Below are 23,314 nucleotides of genomic sequence, written 5' to 3' on the forward strand. Positions count from 1 at the left end.
AGGTCTTGATATAAATGGCCTCAGATTTTCATTTTGAAAACCTCAGGTCTTCACATAGAAACCTCAGGTCTTGATATAGAACACCTCAGGTCTTCATATAGAAGACCTAAGATCTTCATATAGAGGACCTAAGGTCTTCATACAGAAGACCTCCAGTCTTCATATAGCAGACCTCAGGTCTTCATATAGAAGACCTCAGGTCTTCATACAGAAGACCTCCAGTCTTCATATAGCGGTCATCATATAGAAGACCTCAGGTCATCATATAGAAGACCTCAGGTCTTCATATAGAAGACCTCAGGTCTTCATAAAGAAGACCTCAGGTCTTCAAAAGGAAGACCTCAGGTCTTCATATAGAATACCTCAGTTCTTTATATAGAAGACCTCAGATCTTCATATAGAAGACCGCAGGTCTTCATATAGAAGACCTCAGCACTTTATATAGAAGACCTCAGCTCTTTATTTGAAGACCGCAGGTCTTTATATAGAAGACCTCAGCACTTTATATAGAAGACCTCATCTCTTTATATACAAGACCGCAGCTCTTTATATACAAGACCGCAGGTCTTTATATAGAAGACCTCAGGTCTTCATAAAGAAGACCTCAGGTCTTCATAAAGAAGACCTCAGGTCTTCATAAAGAAGACCTCAGGTCTTCATATAGAAGACCTCAGTTCTTTATATAGAAGACTTCAGATCTTCATATAGAAGACCTCAGGTCTTCATATAGAAGACCTCAAGTCTTCATATAGAAGACCTCAGGTCTTCATAAAGAAGACCTCAGGTCTTCATAAAGAAGACCTCAGGTCTTCATATAGAAGACCTCAGGTCTTCATAGAGAAGACCTCAAGTCTTCATATAGAAGACCTCAAGTCTTCATATAGAAGACCTCAAGTCTTCATATAGAAGACCTCAAGTCTTCATATAGGAGACCTCAGGTCTTGATATAAATGGCCTCAGATTTTCATATTGAAAACCTCAGGTCTTGATATAGAACACCTCAGGTCTTCATACAGAAGACATATAGTCTTCATACAGAAGACCTCCAGTCTTCATATAGCAGACCTCAGGTCTTCATATAGAAGACCTTAGGTCTTCATATAGAAGACCTTAGGTCTTGATATAGAAGACCTCAGGTCTTGATATAGAAGTCCTTAGGTCTTGATATAGAAGACCTCAGGTCTTGATATAGAAGACCTCAGGTCTTCATATAGATGACCTCAGGTCTTGATATAGAAGACCTCAGGTCTTCATATAGAAGACCTCAGGTCTTGATATAAATGGCCTCAGATTTTCATATTGAAAACCTCAGGTCTTCACATAGAAACCTCAGGTCTTGATATAGAACACCTCAGGTCTTCATATAGAAGACCTAAGATCTTCATATAGAGGACCTAAGGTCTTCATACAGAAGACCTCCAGTCTTCATATAGCAGACCTCAGGTCTTCATATAGAAGACCTCAGGTCTTCATACAGAAGACCTCCAGTCTTCATATAGCGGTCATCATATAGAAGACCTCAGGTCATCATATAGAAGACCTCAGGTCTTCATATAAAAGACCTCAGTTCTTCATATAGAAGACCTCAAGTCTTCATATAGAAGACCTCAGGTCTTCATAAAGAAGACCACAGGTCTTCATAAAGAAGACCTCAGGTCTTCATAAAGAAGACCTCAGGTCTTCATAAAGAAGACCTCAGGTCTTCATAAAGAAGACCTCAAGTCTTCATAAGGAAGACCTCAGGTCTTCATATAGAAGACCTCAGTTCTTTATATAGAAGACCTCAGACCGCAGGTCTTCATATAGAAGACCTCAGCACTTTATATAGAAGACCTCAGCTCTTTATATAGAAGACCGCAGGTCTTTATATAGAAGACCTCAGCACTTTATATAGAAGACCTCATCTCTTTATATACAAGACCGCAGCTCTTTATATACAAGACCGCAGGTCTTTATATAGAAGACCTCAGGTCTTCATAAAGAAGACCTCAGGTCTTCATAAAGAAGACCTCAGGTCTCCATAAAGAAGACCTCAGGTCTTCATAAAGAAGACCTCAGGTCTTCATAAAGAAGACCTCAGGTCTTCATAAGGAAGACCTCAGGTCTTCATATAGAAGACCTCAGTTCTTTATATAGAAGACTTCAGATCTTCATATAGAAGACCTCAGGTATTCATATAGAAGACCTCAAGTCTTCACATAGAAGACCTCAGGTCTACATATAGAAGACCTCAAGTCTTCATATAGAACACCTCAGGTCTTCATATAGAGGACCACAGGTCTTCATTTAGAAGACCTCAGGTATTCAAATAGAAGACCTCAGGTATTCAAATAGAAGACCTCAGATCTTTATATAGAAGACCTCAGGTCTTTTTATAGAAGACCTCAGGTCTTTATATAGAAGACCTCAGGCCTTCATATAGAAGACCTCAGGTCTTCATATAGAGGACCTCAGGTCTTTATATAGAAGACCACAGGTCTTCATATAGAAGACCTCAGGTCTTCATATAGAAGACCTCAGGTCTTTATATAGAAAACCTCCGGACTTCATATAGAAAACCTCAGGTCTTTATATAGAAGACCTCAGGTCTTCATACAGAAGAAGTCCTCAGGTCTTCATATAGAAGACCTCAGGTCTTCATACAGAAGACATCAGGTCTTCATATAGAAGACCTCAGGTGTTCACATAGAAGACCTCAGGTGTTCATATAGAAGATCGCAGATCTTCATAAACTTCTTCAGGTCTTCATATAGAAGACCTCAGGTCTTCATATAGAAGACCTCAGGTCTTCATATAGAAGACCTCAGGTCTTCATATAGAAGACCTCAGGTCTTCATATAGAAGACCTCAGGTCTTCATATAGAAGACCTCAAGTCTTCATATAGAAGACCTCAGGTCTTCATATAGAAGACCTCACGTCTTCATATAGAAGACCTCAGGTCTTCATATAGAAGATCTTAGGTCTTCATATAGAGGACCTCAGGTCTTCATACAGAAGACCTCCAGTCTTCATATAGCAGACCTCAGGTCTTTATATAGAAGACCTCAGGTCTTCATATAGAAGACAAGTTGGTCTTCCTAAAGAAGACTAGTTGTTGGACCAGTTGGTCTTCATTCAACAGGTACGGCAGGAAAACGACCTATTAGTCTCAGCAATGTCAAAAGTGTTGTATTTTCTCTATACACCTATGGTCTTATTTGCAACATTCTCCCCATAAAAAAACGCACACAACTTTCGCTTTCATTCATTTTTCATTTCATTTCGGTTTTTTTTTTTATTTTCTTTAAATTTCTATTTTTGTGATTTAAAGACAAGACAGAGAAAATTTGAATGTTTAAATGTTTATTTTCGTGTGTGAGTGATTTTTCCTCATTTCAATTTTTTGTTGCCTTTTCTATAGCGCGGCGACACACATTTCAATTAAGGTAGCGTTGCATAGCTTAGGTGCAGCAGCAAGCATGGATGGCAGAGGTGGAAGCGTTTCGCGTGTGTGCGTGTGATTGTTTAAAGTTCATTGAATGTTTGTCTTTAAATTGTTTATTTTTTTATTTTTGGTTTAGGGAAACATTTAAACATTTTTGTTGTATTTAGTGGGCATGAAATTTGAAAAAAAACGACGATCTAAATTGAGGAAAGAAAATTTGAGATATTTTTGTATTGTTTAAAATTAGAAATAGATAAATGTAAATGGTTTTCTTTAAATTTATTTGAATAAAACAATTTTAAGATTATTTTTTTCAAAGAGGAAATTTTTTGAAGTCTGTACATTTCAATAGTCTCCAAAGTTAGGATTTCCAATAATTTATTTGAGTTTCTCAAAATGAAGTCGAAAGAAAATTTAGGAAATATATTGATCTCAGTTTGAGATATAGAACATTCAGCAATTTTTTTTCATTCAAATCGAAGACTAATTTAAAATGAATAGGTTTCGACACCCAAAAATGATTTCTAAATTTAGAATAACATGCAACACTCCAAAAATATGAAAATATTGGTATTGAAAATAAAATAAAATTCAAATAAAATTAAAATAAAATAAAATAAAATTAAATTAAATTAAATTAAATTAAATTAAATAAAATTAAAATAAAATAAAATAAAATAAAATAAAATAAAATAAAATAAAATAAAATAAAATAAAGTAAAATAAAATAAAATAAAATAAAAAAATAAAATAAAAAAAACAAAAAAAATAAAATAAAATAAAATAAAGTAAAATAAAATAAAACAAAACATAATAAAATAACACTCCAGAAATAGGGAAATATGGGTATGGGTAAAATAAAATAAAATTTAATAAAATAAAATAAAATAAAATAAAATAAAATAAAATAAAATAAAATAAAATAAAATAAAATAAAATAAAATAAAATAAAATAAAATAAAATAAAATAAAATAAAATAAAATAAAATAAAATAAAATAAAATAAAATAAAATAAAATAAAATAAAATAAAATAAAATAAAATAAAATAAAACAAAATAACACTCCAGAAATAGGGAAATATGGGTATTGAAAATAAAATGAAATAAAATAAAATAATATGAAATGAAATAAAATAAAATAAAATAAAATAAAATAAAATAAAATAAAATAAAATAAAATAAAATAAAATAAAATAAAATAAAATAAAATAAAATAAAATAAAATAAAATAAAATAAAATAAAATAAAACAAAATAACACTCCAGAAATAGGGAAATATGGGTATTGAAAATAAAATGAAATAAAATAAAATAATATGAAATGAAATAAAATAAAATAAAATAAAATAAAATAAAATAAAATAAAATAAAATAAAATAAAATAAAATAAAATAAAATAAAATAAAATAAAATAAAATAAAATAAAATAAAATAAAATAAAATAAAATAAAATAAAATAAAATAAAATAAAACAAAATAAAATATTATGACCTGTTTCTCAAAAATTCGTTCAAACTGCTACAAAGCTTCTGTTTTTTGTTTTTGTAAAATAAAATTAAATAATATTAAAATAAAATAACACTCCAGAAATATGGAAATATTGGTATTGAAAATAAAATATTATACTATATATATTATAAAATAAAATAATATAAAATAAATTAAATAAAATGAAGTAATATAAAATAAATTTCGAAAAAAAATGAATTCAAATCGTCTTATATAAACCGGCCATAATTTTTTAAGAGTACAAAAAGTTGACTAGATTTCAAACTACAAATTAAGAAAAAATCTAAAAAATTGCCGATTTGATAGAAAAGTCGTGCAAATTTTTTCACAATACCAGGCAAATTGTGCAAAAAACTGTTTTCTAAGTAACTCAACTACCAAAAATGTTGAAAAATAGCTTTGAAGAGAAGACAGTAGTAGAAGAAGGAAGATACTTACAGTTAGATTTGCCTGCATTTTGTGTTAATATATTTTTTTCAAATAAAACAATTAAAAATTATCAAACAGAGTTAGTCATAGAAATAGTTATAGAGTTAATAGAAAAAAATTATAGAAATAGAGATTGTGTTCGTGTTGAGAATTTCGATAGATTTTTTTTATTTCAATTCTATTACAAATTTTTGCGTTTTACGATTTACGAATAATTTACAACAACAATAAAAGATACAAAAGACAGTGAACGGAAATTGTAGAATTTGCATATGAATCGCTTGTTTTTTGGTCGAGACGAAAGAGAACGTGACAAAATAGCTGATGACTGACTACTAAGCTATGAATGAATAGTTTTTTTTTTGCTTTTCATTTTTGGAATTTATGCATGACATATGAATTGAAAAGTGTATAGAGAAAGAAGAAATCTGACGTCATCTGAATAAAACTTTTTGGTTTAATATGATTTGAAACTTGGTGATAAATGTTGTATTAAAGAAATGTTACTTCTTGTTTTGCTTTATGGCTAATAAAACAACGTTTTGTAGTGGCCGGAATGTGTCATACATAGCGGGGTTTTATTTTTGTGTTGGAGTACATATTCTTTTGGTTGGGGGTGTTTGTGGTTAAGGGGTATTTTTCCGTTATGAAATTAAAAGAAAAAATACACAATGAATAAAAAAACAATATAAAAGTAAATATAGACGACCACATGTCTTCGTACAGAAGACCACAAAATCCTTAAAGTAGGCCAATGCCCTACAATTTTCCCATAGAAAACCACAGTTCTTCTTATAAAAGTCCACAGGTCGTCTTATAGGAAGACCTCTATAGGAAGGCCTGTGGTCTTCTATAGGAAGACCTGTGGTCTTCTATAGGAAGACCTGTGGTCTTCTATAGGAAGACCTGTGGTCTTCTATAGGAAGACCTGTGGTCTTCTATAGGAAGACCTGTGGTCTTCTATAGGAAGACCTGTGGTCTTCTATAGGAAGACCTGTGGTCTTCTATAGGAAGACCTGTGGTCTTCTATAGGAAGACCTGTGGTCTTCTATAGGAAGACCTATGGTCTTCTATAGGAGGAGCTATGGTCTTCTATAGGAAGACCTGCGGTTTTCTATAGGAAGAGCTGTGGTCTTCTATAGGAAGACCTATGGTCTTCTATAGGAAGACCTGTGGTCTTTTATAGGAAGACCTGTTGTCCTCTATAGGAAGACCTGTGGTCTTCTATAGGAAGACCTGTGGTCTTCTATAGGAAGACCTGTTGTCTTCTATAGGAAGACCTGTTGTCTTCTATAGGAAGACCTATGGTCTTCTATAGGAAGACCTGTGGTCTTCTATAGGAAGACATGTGGTCCTCTATAGGAAGACATGTGGTCCTCTATAGGAAGACCTGCGGTCTTCTATAGGAAGAGCTATGGTCTTCTATAGGAAGACCTGCGGTCTTCTATAGGAAGACCTGTGGTGGTCTTCTATAGGAAGACCTGTGGTGGTCTTCTATAGGAAGACCTGTGGTGGTCTTCTATAGGAAGACCTGTGCTCTTCTATAGGAAGACCTGTGGTCATCTATAGGAAGACCTGTGGTCATCTATAGGAAGACCTGTGGTCATCTATAGGAAGATCTGTGGTCATCAATTGGAAGACACCTGTGGTCTTCTATAGGAAGAACTGTGGTTTTCTATAGGAAGACCTGTGGTCTTCTATAGGAAGACCTGTGGTCTTCTATAGGAAGACCTGTGGTCTTCTATAGGAAGACCTGTGGTGGTCTACTATAGGAAGACCTGTGGTGGTCTACTATAGGAAGACCTGTGTTCTTCTATAGGAAGACCTGTGGTCTTCTATAGGAAGACCTGTGGTCTTCTATAAGAAGACCTGTGGTTTTCTATAGGAAGACCTGTGGTTTTCTATAGGAAGACCTGTGGTCTTCTATAGGAAGACCTGTGGTCTTCTATAGAAAGACCTGTGGTTTTCAATAGGACGACCTGTGGTCTTCTATAGGACGACCTGTGGTCTTCTATAGGAAGACCTGTGGTCTTCTATAGGAAGACCTGTGGTCTTCTATAGGAAGACCTGTGGTCTTCTATAGGAAGACCTGTGGTCTTCTATAGGAAGACCTGTGGTCTTCTATAGGGAGACCTGTGGTCTTCTATAGGAAGACCTGTGGTCTTCTGTAGGAAGACCTGAGGTCTTCTGTATGAAGACCTGAGGTCTTCTGTAGGAACAAATAGGTCTTCTATAGGAAGACCATAGATCTTCTATAGAAGTCCGTAGATCTTTCATAGAGGACATGCTAATACCATCGCTATTGAATGCTCGTTCCTCTTGTTCTTGCTAATTATTGTCTAATATTGTTTCTTGGCGCAGCTCTTTGTTCTGTTGTTCTGTTTGCCAAAAAATTAAAAATATTTTAGAATAAATTAATAATAATATTTTGAAAATGTAATCAATTCTATGCAATAAGCTAAATTTAGACAATGACCATTAAATACGTGATGGCATTTCTTCGTACAAATAAATAATGGCAATGGAAGGAAACAAATAGCGGTTTCTGGGGAGAGACAAGAAGAGGAAGTAATGGCATTTGTTTGCTAATATGATTTTTTATTAAATTTTAATAAAGAAAAAAATACAAATATAACAAGTTGTGAAATAAAACGCCAATATTTTTTTCCAAAATTTTGAAAATGTTCATTTGTTACCCCCCTTGAATATCAATTGGAAATAATGAGATTAATTTAAAATATTTTTAAGATACCCACTCATAGGAAATTATTTCCTTGTTTCATAGTCTAAACATTTAAATTTGTTTTCACTGTTGCTAGCGGCATGAAGTGTGTATATATTTTTTTATTTCATGAAAATAAAAATAAATTTCAAAATATTTGTTGTATTTTGGTTTATTTTTATGTTGCGAAAATAATACAAAAACAACAAAAAATAAACAATGAATTATGGTGGGAAAGTCGAGATGAGTGGTTTTGGAGCGAACGTTCAAAGATCAAAGACATATGTATTTAACACATGTTTTATAAATTTGGAAAATTGAAAACCATAAACATCAACTATGGATTTAGAATTGACAGAAAAACTATAAGGAGGTCATATCCAATAGACTGCACCTATAAAAGTTCAGTTATGCGATTCTTCAACCCATTTTTTGAGTTACCGTCAACAATCGGTAAAATTTAAATGCTTATAATTTCGGTAATTACGAATTGAAATTGAATTTTTCATTCATAATTTTGCGTTTTAAGTTTCTGTCAAAATCTAATTCATACTTTTTTTCCTCAGAAGAAATGCCTTACAATTTAATTTTTATTTGCATTTAAAAATCAAAGACGTATAGCAATAAAGACTAGAAGAAATGCATTTTCCAAAAACATATGCTAATAGTTCCACATTTTGGTTACAGATGGCTACACAACTCACTGGAATTGATAACAGCAATGCCAATCGTTTTTGATTCCCATTTCTCGCGGCAGAAAACATTAACGTCGTGTTTTGTGGCTGAAATTTATTTCTTTTCTTTTTTTATTGTTCATTCAATGAAAAAGTCAAAAGCGAATGCCGTCAAACTTGAGTTTTAATGTTTTTCTTGTCAATATTCCAATGAATAACAGTTTTCGTTTAACAGAATGTTGCTATGATGTCGTAGCAACAGAGGTTAACTCCACCTACAGTTAATTTTTCACAATTGACTTTTCCTATCTTATAATATTGACATCTTTGTAAAAATGAGTTACAGGGTCATCAAACACACATTATTTCTTATAGCCTGTTTATTTACTTGACATGTGGGTTTATTAAATCCGGTTATATGTAAACGTACTATTATCGACTTATTGACGATACAATTCTACCATCTCTCAAAAACTCTATGAAAAATACCAGCATTATTTTTCTTCTTCATAAATAACTATTCATATCTGCCACCATCATCTTTTCGAATTCCTTTATTCTTTCCATTCCATTACTTCCACACATTTTTTCGGTGACAAAATACATTCATATGTTCATTTGTTTATTTATGACTTTTTGTGTGAAAAATACATATCTTCATTTTTTTGTCAGTTTTATCTCAAAAATCCTCTTAAAAATAATAAGTTCTAATAAAAGACATCAATTTGTCCACATTACTCTCCCATTAGACAATAAATCCCACTCTCTTCTCTCCCTCCTCCCCTTAAAATCATTAGAATATTAGCTCATTGTGGCTATTGATTTTTCTTAAATTCCACTACACTTTTGTTTCTTTCTAATCGTTTTAATGGCAATTAATAAAATATGAATTCTTTTAAAATGATTAATCCATTTGGGTGTGTACACAACACAATATACAACACCCCACAGTCATGTTCTAATACACAAAACAACAAATAACCCAAACAACATAGCAGCAGCAGCAGAACAATTCAAGTCAAGTCATGACAACAAACCCCAAACAACAACGCACAGTAGCAATTGTAAACAACAATAACAAACATTATTCTCCACATACCGAAGAGATGCTCTCAGTGCAAGAAAAATACGAGGGAGTTATTGGGAGCCCGAAATATGTCAACGAGGCTACAAAAATGAGGTGTTATCTATCACAGTGGGTGTTCTTAGTAAAACAAAGTTCTTTGTTTACTCGCTATTGCACATCGGGTGTGTGTTGTATGTACTATGTATTGATGAGTCTGCAAGAATACTATTCGTATTTTGCTGCACTATTGCCAGAAAAGGGGTGATGTTATACAAGGTTTACACCAGGGGTGTTCAATTTGAAAATGTGTTTATCCGTTGCAGTCCAAACAACGACTGATTCTTATAGTAAGTTTACATTTACGAAATCCACTCGATTTCAACTGTCAATTCCACTGCTTAAATGTCAAATGAAATCCAATGGATTTCAGATGAGTTTTCATTTGACGTTTAGTCAAAGGAATTGACAGTTGAAATCGAGTGGATTTCGTAAATGTAAACCAAACATTATTTTCAATTTACGCTAGCGTGAAGAAATGAGCACCCCCTGGTTTACACTTAAAACAGTAGTAAAAGCAACAACAAAATTAACCTTACGGCATGAATTTGCAAACAAACGCTATACGGCGAATATTATGCTCATCATACGAAGAAATTCATTCTCTCAACTACATAATTACGAGGGAGTTATTACGAGCCCGAAATATATCAACGAGGCTCCAAATTATAATGGAGTATCAGTGGGTATTCTTCTTCTTAATAAAATAACATACACAGATACACGTTGTGCCTTAACCAAATTTAAATGGAAGATGCTTACACCTGGGAAGTTTTTGCAGATTCTGAAACTACAAGGCTCATAGATGAGAAATCTCAAGAAACAAAAAAAAAAATCGCCGGAGAATATAGGAGAAGCAGGCGATACAGTCAGTGCATTGTCTCAATTTAAACTTCTATATCTCAAAAACGGTAAAACCTACGAAAATATCATAAAGGTCAATCTTGTGGAGAATTTCCACAGCTACAACATTTTCCTTAGGTCCATAGTATATGCATGAATAGATTCGTATTACTGCATTATAGTAATGGCCCCGGCCATTAACGGCGCGTTGAGCGTCGCGTTACAACAACCACATGAAAACTTGAAGAACAAACTTGGCATCACTTTTTTTCATGTGATTGTTGTTTTCAACGCGCAACGCGTCACACAACGGACCGTATATATTTGGCCCACAAGAAAGTAGTTTGATATTATACAAGGTTTACACTTAAAACAATATGTCTAAATGTTATGTTAAGGGTGTAAAGGAATGTAGTTGTGAAACATAAAAGGAACAACAAAATATACCGTATAATGGCATAAAATTGTAAACAACAATAACAAAAATTATATGAAGATTTTTTCTATATGACGGTTTTTTCACGTCATTTATTTGATATATACATATGTACATATATAATAATAATTGTTCCACAAACATCCCGGATGGGACAAGAGAGACTTCTCTCATACATAGATATTAAATGGAAAACACTCAATCCATGAAAAAATACGAGGTAGTTAAAACCAGTTTACACTGGTGCCTTAAACAAATGCTTTGATCAAATACTTAATATTTATTTGATAGATATTAAATGGAATTGATAGCTTAAGGGTACTTTACACGATATGTTATTTTACATATGTGTTGTCACTTAAGGGTGTTCTACACGGTATGTTTTTTACATATTTGTGCATACCAACTGTCACTTTTTACAAATCTGAATTTTGTACACATGGTTTGAACCATACAGAAATTTCAATGCATCAAAGTGTTATGTGCATACATATGTATTTTTTTTCGAATAGAACGCGCTCTATTCTCGTCTGTACAACCAAAGGTAAACAGCTGTTTTGTTTGTACGCGATATAAATAAAGAAAACAACAGAGAACGAATGAAAAATAAAATTTTGCCGTGCAGAAGGAATTACATATGGGCGAAAAAAAGTGACAGTTGCTATGCATGAATATGTAAAAAACATACCGTGTAGAAACCCCATTAGCATATACATTTTGTATATAAAAAGTGACAACTCATATGTAAAAACATATCGTGTAAAGTACCCATTAAATGCCTCTTCACATACGGTCCGTTGAATGTCTCGTGAAAACTTCAATAACAAACTTGGCATCACTTACACATTTTACACGCGGTTGTTGTTTTTAACTCGTGACACGAAAGTGAACCTACGAGGCTACGAAAAATTTGGTGGTTCAGTGGGTGTATTCTTCTTCAACAATGGGTAGAGTAAACTGACCCAAAAACATTTTTTGGGACTCCTACCCGCTAATATTTCAAAAAACATTCTGCTTGAAATTTTATGGCGATCGGTTAACGTTAACCCATGAAAAAACTGTCATTAAATTTTCATAAATGCGACTTTTAGAGAGCTTTCGTGAACATTCACCAAGTTATTATGGAAACAAAGATAGCCCAAAGATTTTTCTTGGTTAATCTGGGGTTGCCATCGTTGCACCAAGAAGGGGTGAGTGATAGTGTGTTTCCATTTTACCGGATTTAATAAACCTTATGGGTTTTAAATGTCAATTCCAATGCGTATACGTCAAAATAAATCCTCAAAAAGAGGTTTAAAATGCATGGTAGAACAAATATAAGGTAAAGTAAATACTACAACAAATACAACTCGAACAACAACCACAAAGGAATTTGTTTTTGTTCGTAACGTTACTGCCAGTTGTATTTGTAAACAAAACAAGGAAATGTCTATAAATTATTGGAATTTAAAAACTAATAATTTTTCAAATTTGGTTGAATATTTTGGAAAACATGAATGAAAATTCGTTACATTTTCAATTTTTATGTTTCCACATCATTCCACTAAATGCATAAATTCTCGCAGAAAGTAGAATTCTTGCAGAAAAGTTTGGGGTCGCTGGAAATTCATAGAAAAGGGAGAAGCTGTTTCAATGTTTTGTTTTAGAAATCAAAGAAGCACATGTTTATTAGGGCTTTGTTTTAACAAAATACCTCACATATTAACAAACGTTGTATCGCCTCTACAAGCGGAGATTTACTGCGCGGCTTATCGTTCGAACTTGGAGGAGGTTACATATCATTGATATGAAGAAGTCTTTCTGGGAAATGGTTTTTTCCGAATGATATATTTTTTTTTCTCAAAAAATATATGTCCCTAATGTACATCGAAATAGAAATAAATGTATAAAATGTCATATGAAATTTGACACTAACGTTACAACCCAGTTCAGTCAGCTGTGTATTGCTGCTACCATTTCTTATTCTACCATGATTAAAATGTAGAATACAATATGTCAGAAGTGTTACATTAAAGTATTTTTTATTGAAGTGTACATGTAAACAACAAAATTCTAACAACTAGATTTCTTAATTTATAGTACGTTTAGATATAACCGGATTTAATAAAGCTTCAATATAATAGCTGGTTTACATTACAAAATCGAGTGGATTTCAACTGTCAAACCCTTTGCGTATACGTCAAATGAAAACTCATCTGAAAACAATTGGATTTCATTTCACGTTTGATCAATGGAATTGACAGTTGAAATCGAGTGGATTTCGTATATGTAAACCAGATATAATGCGTTTCATAAACAATACATTCCCATTCTTAATTGGCTTCTACACGCTATGTTTTATATATGTTATGCACAGCAACTATCACCGGTTTTTGCCCATATGTATTTCCTTCTACACAGCAAAATTTTATTTTTCATTCATTTTCTGTTCTTTTCGTTTTGTATATTGCGAACAAACGAAACAGCTGTTTTCCTTTTGTTGTACACAATATTCTAAAATATGCATATGTATACCGTGTAGAAGCCCCATTACAGTACGTTTACGTCATGGCACAATAATACAGGTACAGCGGCAAAAACAGCTGGTTATCAGACTAGTTGTCAAAATGCATTATTGTGGATAAAAACACATACAAATTGTAAACAAGCAATTCACAACATACATTATTCCCTGCAAACATTTGCTATCTGTTTCTTGTCCAATGAGTCACTTCAATTAGATTGCACAAACGAATGCGATAGTCGCATTCTTATCCAATAAGATCATGCTCTCGGGAGGAACTGTTTCACTCATTAGATACTTTTTTGAGTGTCTCATTGGACACTGCAGAAAGTTATTAAAACGATAATATGGGTGGTGCAATGGTAAGCATGCTTGCTTTGCAATCTGAATGCACGGGTTCGATTCCCAGGCCAATCGACATTTTTTTTGAATGACAAAATTATTATAAGCTATAAAGCATTAATATAAGCTAAAACATTGATAAAAATAATAATAAATAAAAAGAAAAAAATATTTTTTCTTTCTTTTTTATTTGATTTGATTTAATTCTTTTAAATTTTATGTGTTGTTATTATTGTTGACCCATTGGTCGTTAATCCTTTGTTTGATTTATTTTTGGCTTTTTGGTTTTTTATTTATAATTCATTATATTTTATATTTTATGCGAGTATGTTTTTAGAATTTTTGTCGCTCATATTAATTTTTTCATTTGAAAAATGTGATGTCGCCTGACCTGGTAATCGAACCCCGGACATTCAGATTGCAAAGCGAGCATGCTTACCATTGCACCACCGTCGCATATAACTATCTGTATACAAATGTCTTATTTGTTCAAATTACAACAGTTCTAAAAATAAATGTAAGCTATCTCATTTGTATCCAAATAAACGATGGAAAATAGATAGACATCATAATGATACAGAATTGTTTTTGTTATTTGCCTATCGTATTTTTATCTAAATTTTGACTGAATACGATGCAAATGGGATAACAATGTAATTGTTGTTGTATATTAGACAAATGTCGCATTTTTACAGAAAATTAGACACCAAAAAGATCCTCATTTATAAAATTAGATAAAACTCACTTCCAATTGCTGGCAGGGATTGTAACCAAATTTGACGTTTGGTATGATTTGATGTAACACCTTCTTATTCTACCATGGTTTACATACTGGATTTAGTTAATCCATTGCGTTTCAACTGTCAGTTTCAATGCGTATACTTCAAATAAATCCTTAAAAGGAGGTTAACTCTGCAAAAGCTAATAACATAAACAAGCTATTAGGCAACATCTTCACTATTGTTATCTGTTTTCATATTGATTTGCATCAATAATCCTCCCTCCTACTGTATACGACATTTTAAAACGCAATTAATTGAAAAGAGTAGAGAAAATACACTTAAGAAGAAGAAGTGGGTATAACACAAAAACCCAATAATCTCCTTTAACAAATGTTGGAAAAGGCTATAGAGAATAAGAGGAATAATAAAAAAGATTCCCCATTATCTGCCGGCTGCTGCCATACAAAACATAATAAAAACATAATAAATGATGCTTCCATATGGTAAATATATACATATGTAAAGAAAACAGATACGAATGCCTATGCATAAATACTTCACATCAAACCAATCCATGATAAACAGCCATGCCACCACAAGCCACTATGGAGATGGAGTACTCAGAAGCCAAGCCACAACCTAAACAATTCCCAAACAACAACAATAACCACAAATGATGCTGTTAAAAGCTAAAAGTTGGTGTTGTTGTTTTGATTGTTATCAGACAACGTCATCATACATCAAACATATGATGCATAACAACAACACAACATGGCTACATGCATGCATTTATGCATTTTTTCTGTTTGCATCAGACAAACTAAGGTTTAAAAAATGCATTTGTTTTTTTGAAATATGGTTGGGGGGAATTTTGGGGGAGGGTGTTGACCGAAAATAACTCCCAAAATAAATCACTGTGTGTGATGAAAAAAAACTATAAATAAATAACTCTTTAAAGAGCTATCAGGGAAAGAAAAATTGATTAATTTTTGGTTTGGTTGTTTTTTCTTAAAATTTAGAAAGTTTTTCTTGTTTCCTTACACTTTTGTGTTTTTGGAAGAGGAAAAAGGTCAAATGTTTTGGGCTAGACAATTGTTCGTTTCGTTTGTTCCACTTATCAATTTTCATCATTAGTGGAGGTGGAGTTGGAAGAATATTGAATGACGTGCTGTTTTCACTCCCCCAAAACGCACATCATGCCAACAGTGGGATGAAGTGAGGAAAAATTTACAGCGAAAGTAAAGGAAAATTTATTTATACAAAATTCGAGTATTATGAAAAAGATAAAATTACTAAAATATGTAAAAAATAAACTAATTGTATGTAGAGAAACTTCCACAATAAAAAACTTCTAATTGGAAAATGTTCTCGTTCTTATAATTTTTAATAAAGAGAAGGCCCTCCTTATGATGTTGGAACAAAACGTTGAGCAAAATATGAAATGAATTAACATTATAGCCCATTTAGATATGACACCATTAGCCGGATTTAGTGCATTATCAGGTTCTACTTGCTAAATCCGGCCAACATCTACCAGATTTTTCATACAAAAATAAATCCTCGTATTAAGTGAATTTGTTTTAAATCCAGCATAAATCCTCGTATACAACTCTGTTTTTTGCAACATGTTGCTAGAAAATACAAAAAGTTGCAAGCTGCCACAAGAAACAAGGTAGATGCATCGGTGAATTGCTACAACAAAAATAATTTAAAATGTCAAAATTTGTAAACAAGGCGAAAAAATTAAATTTGCTTCGATATACAAAGTTGATTTTATTCAACCAAGACTAATATTTACGATGGCAAAACACCACAATCATTCATTATTTGCTCATTAGTAGCATAATGTGTGAATATTTTCAATATTAAACAATAAATTTGTAATTTGCCGTATGTTTTTTGAGACGAATTAAATTTACAACAACTTCGTTCAATATTCGATCAGATGGGCTGATGCATCTACCTTGGTAATTGAGCTCTGGACAAAAATCAGCTGACTGTCATTTAAATCCTCCAAAGGTATATCTCAATGCAATGAGATTTGTACTGGATTTATTAAATCTAGTTGAGGATTTATGGCTAGTCTAAATGAGCCATTACGTTTACATATAACCGGATTTACTTCATACATTGAATTTCAAATGTCAAATCCATAAAGAAGGTTATATTAGGTTTACATCAGCCCTGCTCAGAACGGTCAAATGTTTCTTTCGGTTTTTGTTGAAACAGAAATAAATGGATATTTTTGTAGATGTTTTGTTTAAATTGTTAATCATTTAATCAGGGGAATCTTTTTTGAGGGTGAAACGTCGAAAGAAACTTCCAAAAATCGTTCTTTCCTAATTTATCTTAATTTGTGTTTTATTCTCTTTCGTGTGATAAAACATATAATTCCAACCTTGGGGAAATTAAAGGAAAAACTTGCGCAATGTCCACAGTAAAAAAAACTTCTAACTGGATATTATTCTTCAATTTGGGATTTTCAATAATTTAATAATGTTGGAATAAAGCCAACGAAACGTCGCGAAAAATATGAAGAAAATTGTTTTTATTTGTTTCATAAAGACCATTCCTAGAGGTATATTATCTATATAAGAGCTTATAAAGTACACTTTTTTTTAAACTCCTCCGAATATTCTTCAAAATAAACTCCCTAAAGACCCATTATGTCTACGGAAGACCTCATGGAGGTTTTATCTCCTGTCATAAGTAAAATAAAATATATCCCTCTCATGTCTTTAGGCCAAGCATGGTCACATTTGGCACGGCGGTGCCGATGATTTTCGGCAACTTACACGCACACGACCCGAATGCACAGAAAGATCGTACAAAAGAGAACAAATGTTTTGATTTGTTATTGTTTTATAGCTTGCGTGAATACAAACTTCCTATCACACTGGTATAAGTCGCCAATATTTTGAATACATTCACATTTTCTCCGTTCTCTTTTTGGTCATGCCTGCTTTAGACGACCTCTAAAAGCTCATTTAGACTACGCTGGATTTAGCAATTATCTGGCTATATTTGAAATATGTTGTATGAAAATGACAACTTAAATCCACTGGATTTGCTAAATCCAGCATAGTCTAAATCGGGCATAAAACTCTTTTATCCATAAAAGAGTTCTTCAATAGCTCTCCTAAAGCCTTATATCTTATGGGTTATTTTTGTATCTATTATCTTTTTGGCAACACTAGTTTAAACAGCTGACGCACGTTTGGTGTTTTGTTTCACTGTCAAACATCTTCAGTTTGGTCTATAATTTAACAATGAATCGTCTTACAAACGAACAACGCTTGCAAATTATTGAATTTTAATATCAAAATGCGTGCTCTGTTAAGAAAGTTCATCGCGCGCTTCTTCCATTTTATGGTCAGTTCATTTTTGGCTCAATGGGTACGTTAATAAGCAGAATTGTCGATTTTGGGGTAAAGATCAGAAGAAGCATTGCAAGAGCTACCAATGCATCCAGAAAAAGTCACAGTTTGGTGCGGTTTATGGGCTGGTGGCATCATTGGACCGTACTTCTTCAAAGATGATGCGAATCGTAATGTAACTGTGAATGGTGAGCGCTGCCGTGAGATGATATTCAACTTTTTTTTGCCCAAAATGCAAGAGCCTGACTTGCATGACATGTGGTTTCAACAAGACGGTGCCACATGCCACACAGCACGCGTAACAATGGACTTATTGAGAGGCGAGTTCGGTGAACATTTAATTTAACGTTCGGGACCGGTCAATTGGCCGCCTAGATTGTGCGATTTAACGATTTTAGACTATTTTTTGTGGGGCTATGTTAAAGCTCATATCTATACACACATGCCCGCTTCAATTGACGCATTGGAAGACAGCATTGATGCATTTATTCACGAGATACCGGCCAACAAATTTGAGAGTGTAAAAAATAGTAACATGGATGCCGCCGTCTGATTGGCTGCTACGCCGACTTTGACATTTATTCCAGCTTTTTTGACGTTTGTTCCATGTTTGCGTTCCCGAACTTTTTGAAAAAAACTTTTATGTGACAACAAGTGTTTTCTCTTTCTCTCTTTTACGAGTTTTACTATTAAAAAGTACGGCAACAAAGCAAATATCATGAAAGAACTGGAATTTAATAAAGCAGATGATGTGTTTGATGGTTGTCACGACTTGGGCAATGACGAGCGGATTGCCAAAATAGACACAAAGGCACTTGTTTTCTGGTAAAAGGACATGCAGCAAATTGAAAACATGTTACAAGTTTTGATGACGCGACTTTAAAAGCGTATTTTATTTGAAAACATAGAAACACTGGCCTGAATGTCTTTCTGTATAAGGTCTTTTGGAGGCCTTTAACGGTATGTAGAAAAGCTCTTCAATCGACAGAAGGCCCCCTCGAATTCTTCAATAGGCCTCCTTAACATCATATGTTTACTTGAGAGTCTTAAGGCCTAGGTACAAAAGAATTCTCGGCAGCTTACTTCTGATAACAGTATAAAAAAATGGCAACATAGTTCGAAAATTGGCTCGGCCATCTTTATTCTTTTATCAAAAGCAAGGCAAGCAGGCGAGGCAGCTTATGTATCCACGCCTTTATTGAATATATGTGAAACCTATTGTGTGTATTTAGGACTTCCTAAAGTTCTCCTATCGACAGACGATCAATCCCTTGAAGCTCTTCTTTGTAGGACCTCATACAGCCTTTTTATATCCATAGAAGAGCTCTTCAATTAACTGAAGACATCCCAAAGTCCTTTTATCTTCAGAAGACCGTCTAATGATCGTCAATAGGTGCGCTTAAGGTTTTAAATTTGTTAAAGACCACCTAAAATTGTTTTTAAAGTTTTTTGTCTAAAGCTATCCTTGAAAGCAGGCCGTAGACTACTCAAGACTGTCGCCAATGTCTCATACAAATTTTGAGGATTACCTCTTGCCATTAAGGATGCTTTCGTATACGCCGTAGTTTGTATCCTTTGACACCATAATAAAAATGTTTGTTCTCCGAACATTAGTTATGCTTACTGGAAGTTCGAAACATCTTATAAAGTTATTGAAAAATAATCTTCGCAACTTCTGAAGCAAGTATATCCCTTATATGATAGCTTGCGAAGGGAACCGAAGATTTTCTTTCTTCATAATATTTCTAAACAGCATTCGATCTATAGAAAACCATTTTCTTTCTTCAGAATAACTGTAAACAGCATTTGATGTTTTTTCCAAAACCATCCCACTGTGCATTATGAATGTTGATGATGTTGTTGCATGCATAACTTTTTAAGTTTTGTTCTGCTGCTGAGTTGTTGTTGTTGTTATAATCCTCTCGTATTGTAGTAGCATTGCTGTTCTCATTTGTTTCTGTCTTTCACTTCATTTATCAATTGATGACCTAATCTTTCATCATTGTGTTACTCAGTCAACCAGTCAGGGCAGCCAGCCAGCCAGCAAGTTGTCACTTAGTGGCGCCGTTGTTATTGTTGTTGGCTTGGTTGGCAATAAGGATATCCTTGGAAGTCAGTCAATAAAAAACAACAAATTTATCCTTTATACGTGTTACCATATCGTAACATTCCATTGTGTGTATGTGTTTGTGTGTGTATGTATGGGTGTCAGAGTACATGTGCCTCAAATTAAACGAAAAACAAACAACAACACAAAGGATAAATGGCCAAGTGATGGAGGAAATGGTAGTATGACTCTTATTAGGTAATGGGTATCAAGGAGATTTGGCTCGATGTGTCTGGTGATGACTAACATGGCCATCCAATCAGAAAAAAAAACACAATGAAAATGAAAAGTGAAAATATGGAGAAAATTGATTGCTTATGGTCATCATATGGTTCTGGTTTTTTGTTTTCAAATCAATTCAAAGTGATTTCATTTGAAGTTTAAAAAAATCCAATTAATTTCTCAAAAAAAAAAATATTTTTAATTAAAAAATACACGAAAAATATGTTTTTTCTCCAATTGGCTATGATTTCATCATTTTGCAAATTGTTCTAGAATTTTTGTTTATTTTTTGCTTTTGAATGCCGCAAATATAAATACTTTGTGTTTGTTTCCATATTTAATAATTTATAATATTTGACATATGTTCCTTTTTATAAATATAAATAAAATAAATGTTTTATTTGATATTATAAATGTTATAATATATATTTTTTTTTGTTTACCTGTGAATGAGCTGAACATTTTGTTTGTTGTTGTTGAGATTCTTTACGTTTATATTTAAAAAAATATGTATTTTTGACAGAGATTTATCTCGTTTTATTTTGTAAGCGAACTGAAATAATATTTAAAAGATTTGTAAATAAATTTATTTATTTTTTATATTTGAAAATTATTATTTAAAAGTATAACACTCTTGTTTCAAATTTATTTGTTTATTTTGTCATCAATATTCTTATATTATATCAAATACTATAATTTTTTTCTTTACTTTTTTGGAAATTTGAAAATTTTCTTCGTAATTATTCTTCCACAAACAACCGTTCACGACGTAAACACATTTAACATTGAATTGCTTAGCAAAGATTTGGTTACATACCAATGCCTCTGACTTCGTTAAGTAATACAACGAACAACCAACAAACCAACCAAAAACTGTTGTTAAAACTTAACGAAGGCAAAAACAACACTCTACAACAACATGTTCGAAACGAACCTAGAGCACAATACAGCACAGCGTTGTCAGTATTGGGGATTTTTCCCCAAATTGGGGAATTTTTATTTGAAATGGGGAAAAAAATTTCGACTTGGGGAATTGGGAAAATGTTGAGGAAATCTGAAAAATATTTGGGGATTTTTGGGGAATTTCTTTTTTGGCTAATTACTTCAGATCATCTTTTAATTTCAGTACGTTAATAGTAGCAGCGCACGCGTGACGCACAAATAACATGCATCATATACTAACTGGTCGCTGCTGTAATAATTTATGACAGATTTGAAGATTTGAAGTGTTATCATGCGGTTCGACAACTGACAGCGTACTAGAACAGTGGATTGAATTGAAATAACATTTTCCGTCATTTCAACTGCTGAAGGGGACTTAACTGCAGAAATGATTACTGTATTGATTGGCAATGATTAAATTAAACTTTATTTAACATTCATGACTCCAATTATAAAGGAGATAAATATGCTAAGTCCCGTTATTATATCCTTTTTGTAGTTAAATGTTGGCCGATATCGGACAGATAACCCTTTTTTTATTCCTACAAGTTTGCTTTAATAATAAGTGCCAGATAAATTAAAAAGGAACTTTGAGTTTCTTTTAAAATTTAAAGTGCGCCCAAAAACAAGAGCAAATTCAAATTAACCAACCCAATTTGAGTAAATTTGATGTATACAGACGGTTTTGCTTGAAATGGAATGTAAGATGTAATAACAAATCCCTGGTAATGCGAACTTTATTCCTTATTTTTCTTAAAGTAAAGTATAACAAAAAGGGATTTTAAAGAAAATATGTAAGAACGGGCCTTAATCTAAGTTTTCAAACCGATACACATTGCTAATATGCATTTTTCCCTGTGCACTCGATATTGAAACCATTTATAAAAGTAAGAAGATAGTGAAAAAATTCACTGGGTCAACACAATTTAGCTCTATACAAACCTTTTTAGAACCAGTTGTCAACACAAAAATCACCACGATTGTTTACGAATCGCAATGGAGATAGTTATCATTCGTAAATTGGAGATGGTATTAAATATGCTTTCCGTTCCAACAAGTGAAGGCCTGGGTACATAAGGTGCCTCGCCTGCTTACCTTGCTTGCTTCTGATAAAAGAATAAAAAAGAAAAGGGCAACCAGTTCGAAATTTGTTCGGTCTTCTTTATTCTCTTATTTTTGTTATGACAGAAATGAAGTATGAAAGCCAGGCAACTAGGCGAGGCAGCTTATGTACCCAGGCCTTAATTCTTAAGTAGAAAGAGTCTTCTATTTTGAACCATATTCAGAAATAAAATGCAGTACGAGTTACTAGAATAAATAATCAATTTTCTAACAACTCCATTTGTTGTAGAATTTTTGACCCAGCTAAAGAAATGTTACAACTCTTTCATTATACAAATTTATATAAATCCAATAAGACTAATGATTCTGAATCACTTGAAAATGAAGTTTTGATTATCGTTAATTTAATTCATATATAGGTATATAGAATACTTTACAAGTTTAATGATATGAATTTTAATAATAAAATAAAACTAATTTTAATTTTTTTGTAATTATTTGTAAAAAAAGAATTGGGGATTTTTTTGAGGAAATTCAATAAAATCTGGGGAATTTTGGGGAAAAGTTTTGGACAAGTTGGGGAAATGAGTCTAAAAAATACTGGCAACGCTGATACAGCATGTCATGCAAAGAGCACTTGTTGCATGCCATACATTAGGGATGCGCAAGCATTTTTAATAGTTTCCGACCAAAATTATGTAATTTGGTATAATTACACGTTGGTTCCAAATACGGTTTTTTTGCAAAAGTCAAATTTTGACATCCTCCTTTTTTAAGTTTTTCTTCATAATGAGATAGTAAACACCCTAAAACAACAAAAACAAAGTTTGTTTGTACTAAACACGTATCAACAAAACAGATTTATCATATACATTA

The 23,314-nt window shown here is 32.7% G+C and overlaps 1 protein-coding gene across 1 annotated transcript in view; it reads right to left on the reverse strand.

Moving 5' to 3' along the window:
* The window catches only part of LOC141387696 (uncharacterized), a 65,328-nt gene extending 44,020 nt beyond the window's left edge, over window positions 1-21,308 (reverse strand). Inside the window, exons 1-2 of the mRNA XM_073957769.1 lie at window positions 21,144-21,308; window positions 20,878-20,987 (exon numbers count right to left, since the gene is read on the reverse strand). Coding sequence (XP_073813870.1) covers window positions 20,878-20,896 — 19 coding nt within the window. The 5' untranslated portion in view covers window positions 20,897-20,987; window positions 21,144-21,308. The remainder of the gene's footprint in view (window positions 1-20,877; window positions 20,988-21,143) is intronic.
* Between the last annotated feature and the right edge of the window lie 2,006 nt (window positions 21,309-23,314).

This window comes from Musca autumnalis, unplaced genomic scaffold (genome assembly GCF_047663935.1).
Source record: "Musca autumnalis isolate F117 unplaced genomic scaffold, ASM4766393v1 scaffold_5, whole genome shotgun sequence".
NCBI classification, from domain to species: domain Eukaryota; kingdom Metazoa; phylum Arthropoda; class Insecta; order Diptera; family Muscidae; genus Musca; species Musca autumnalis.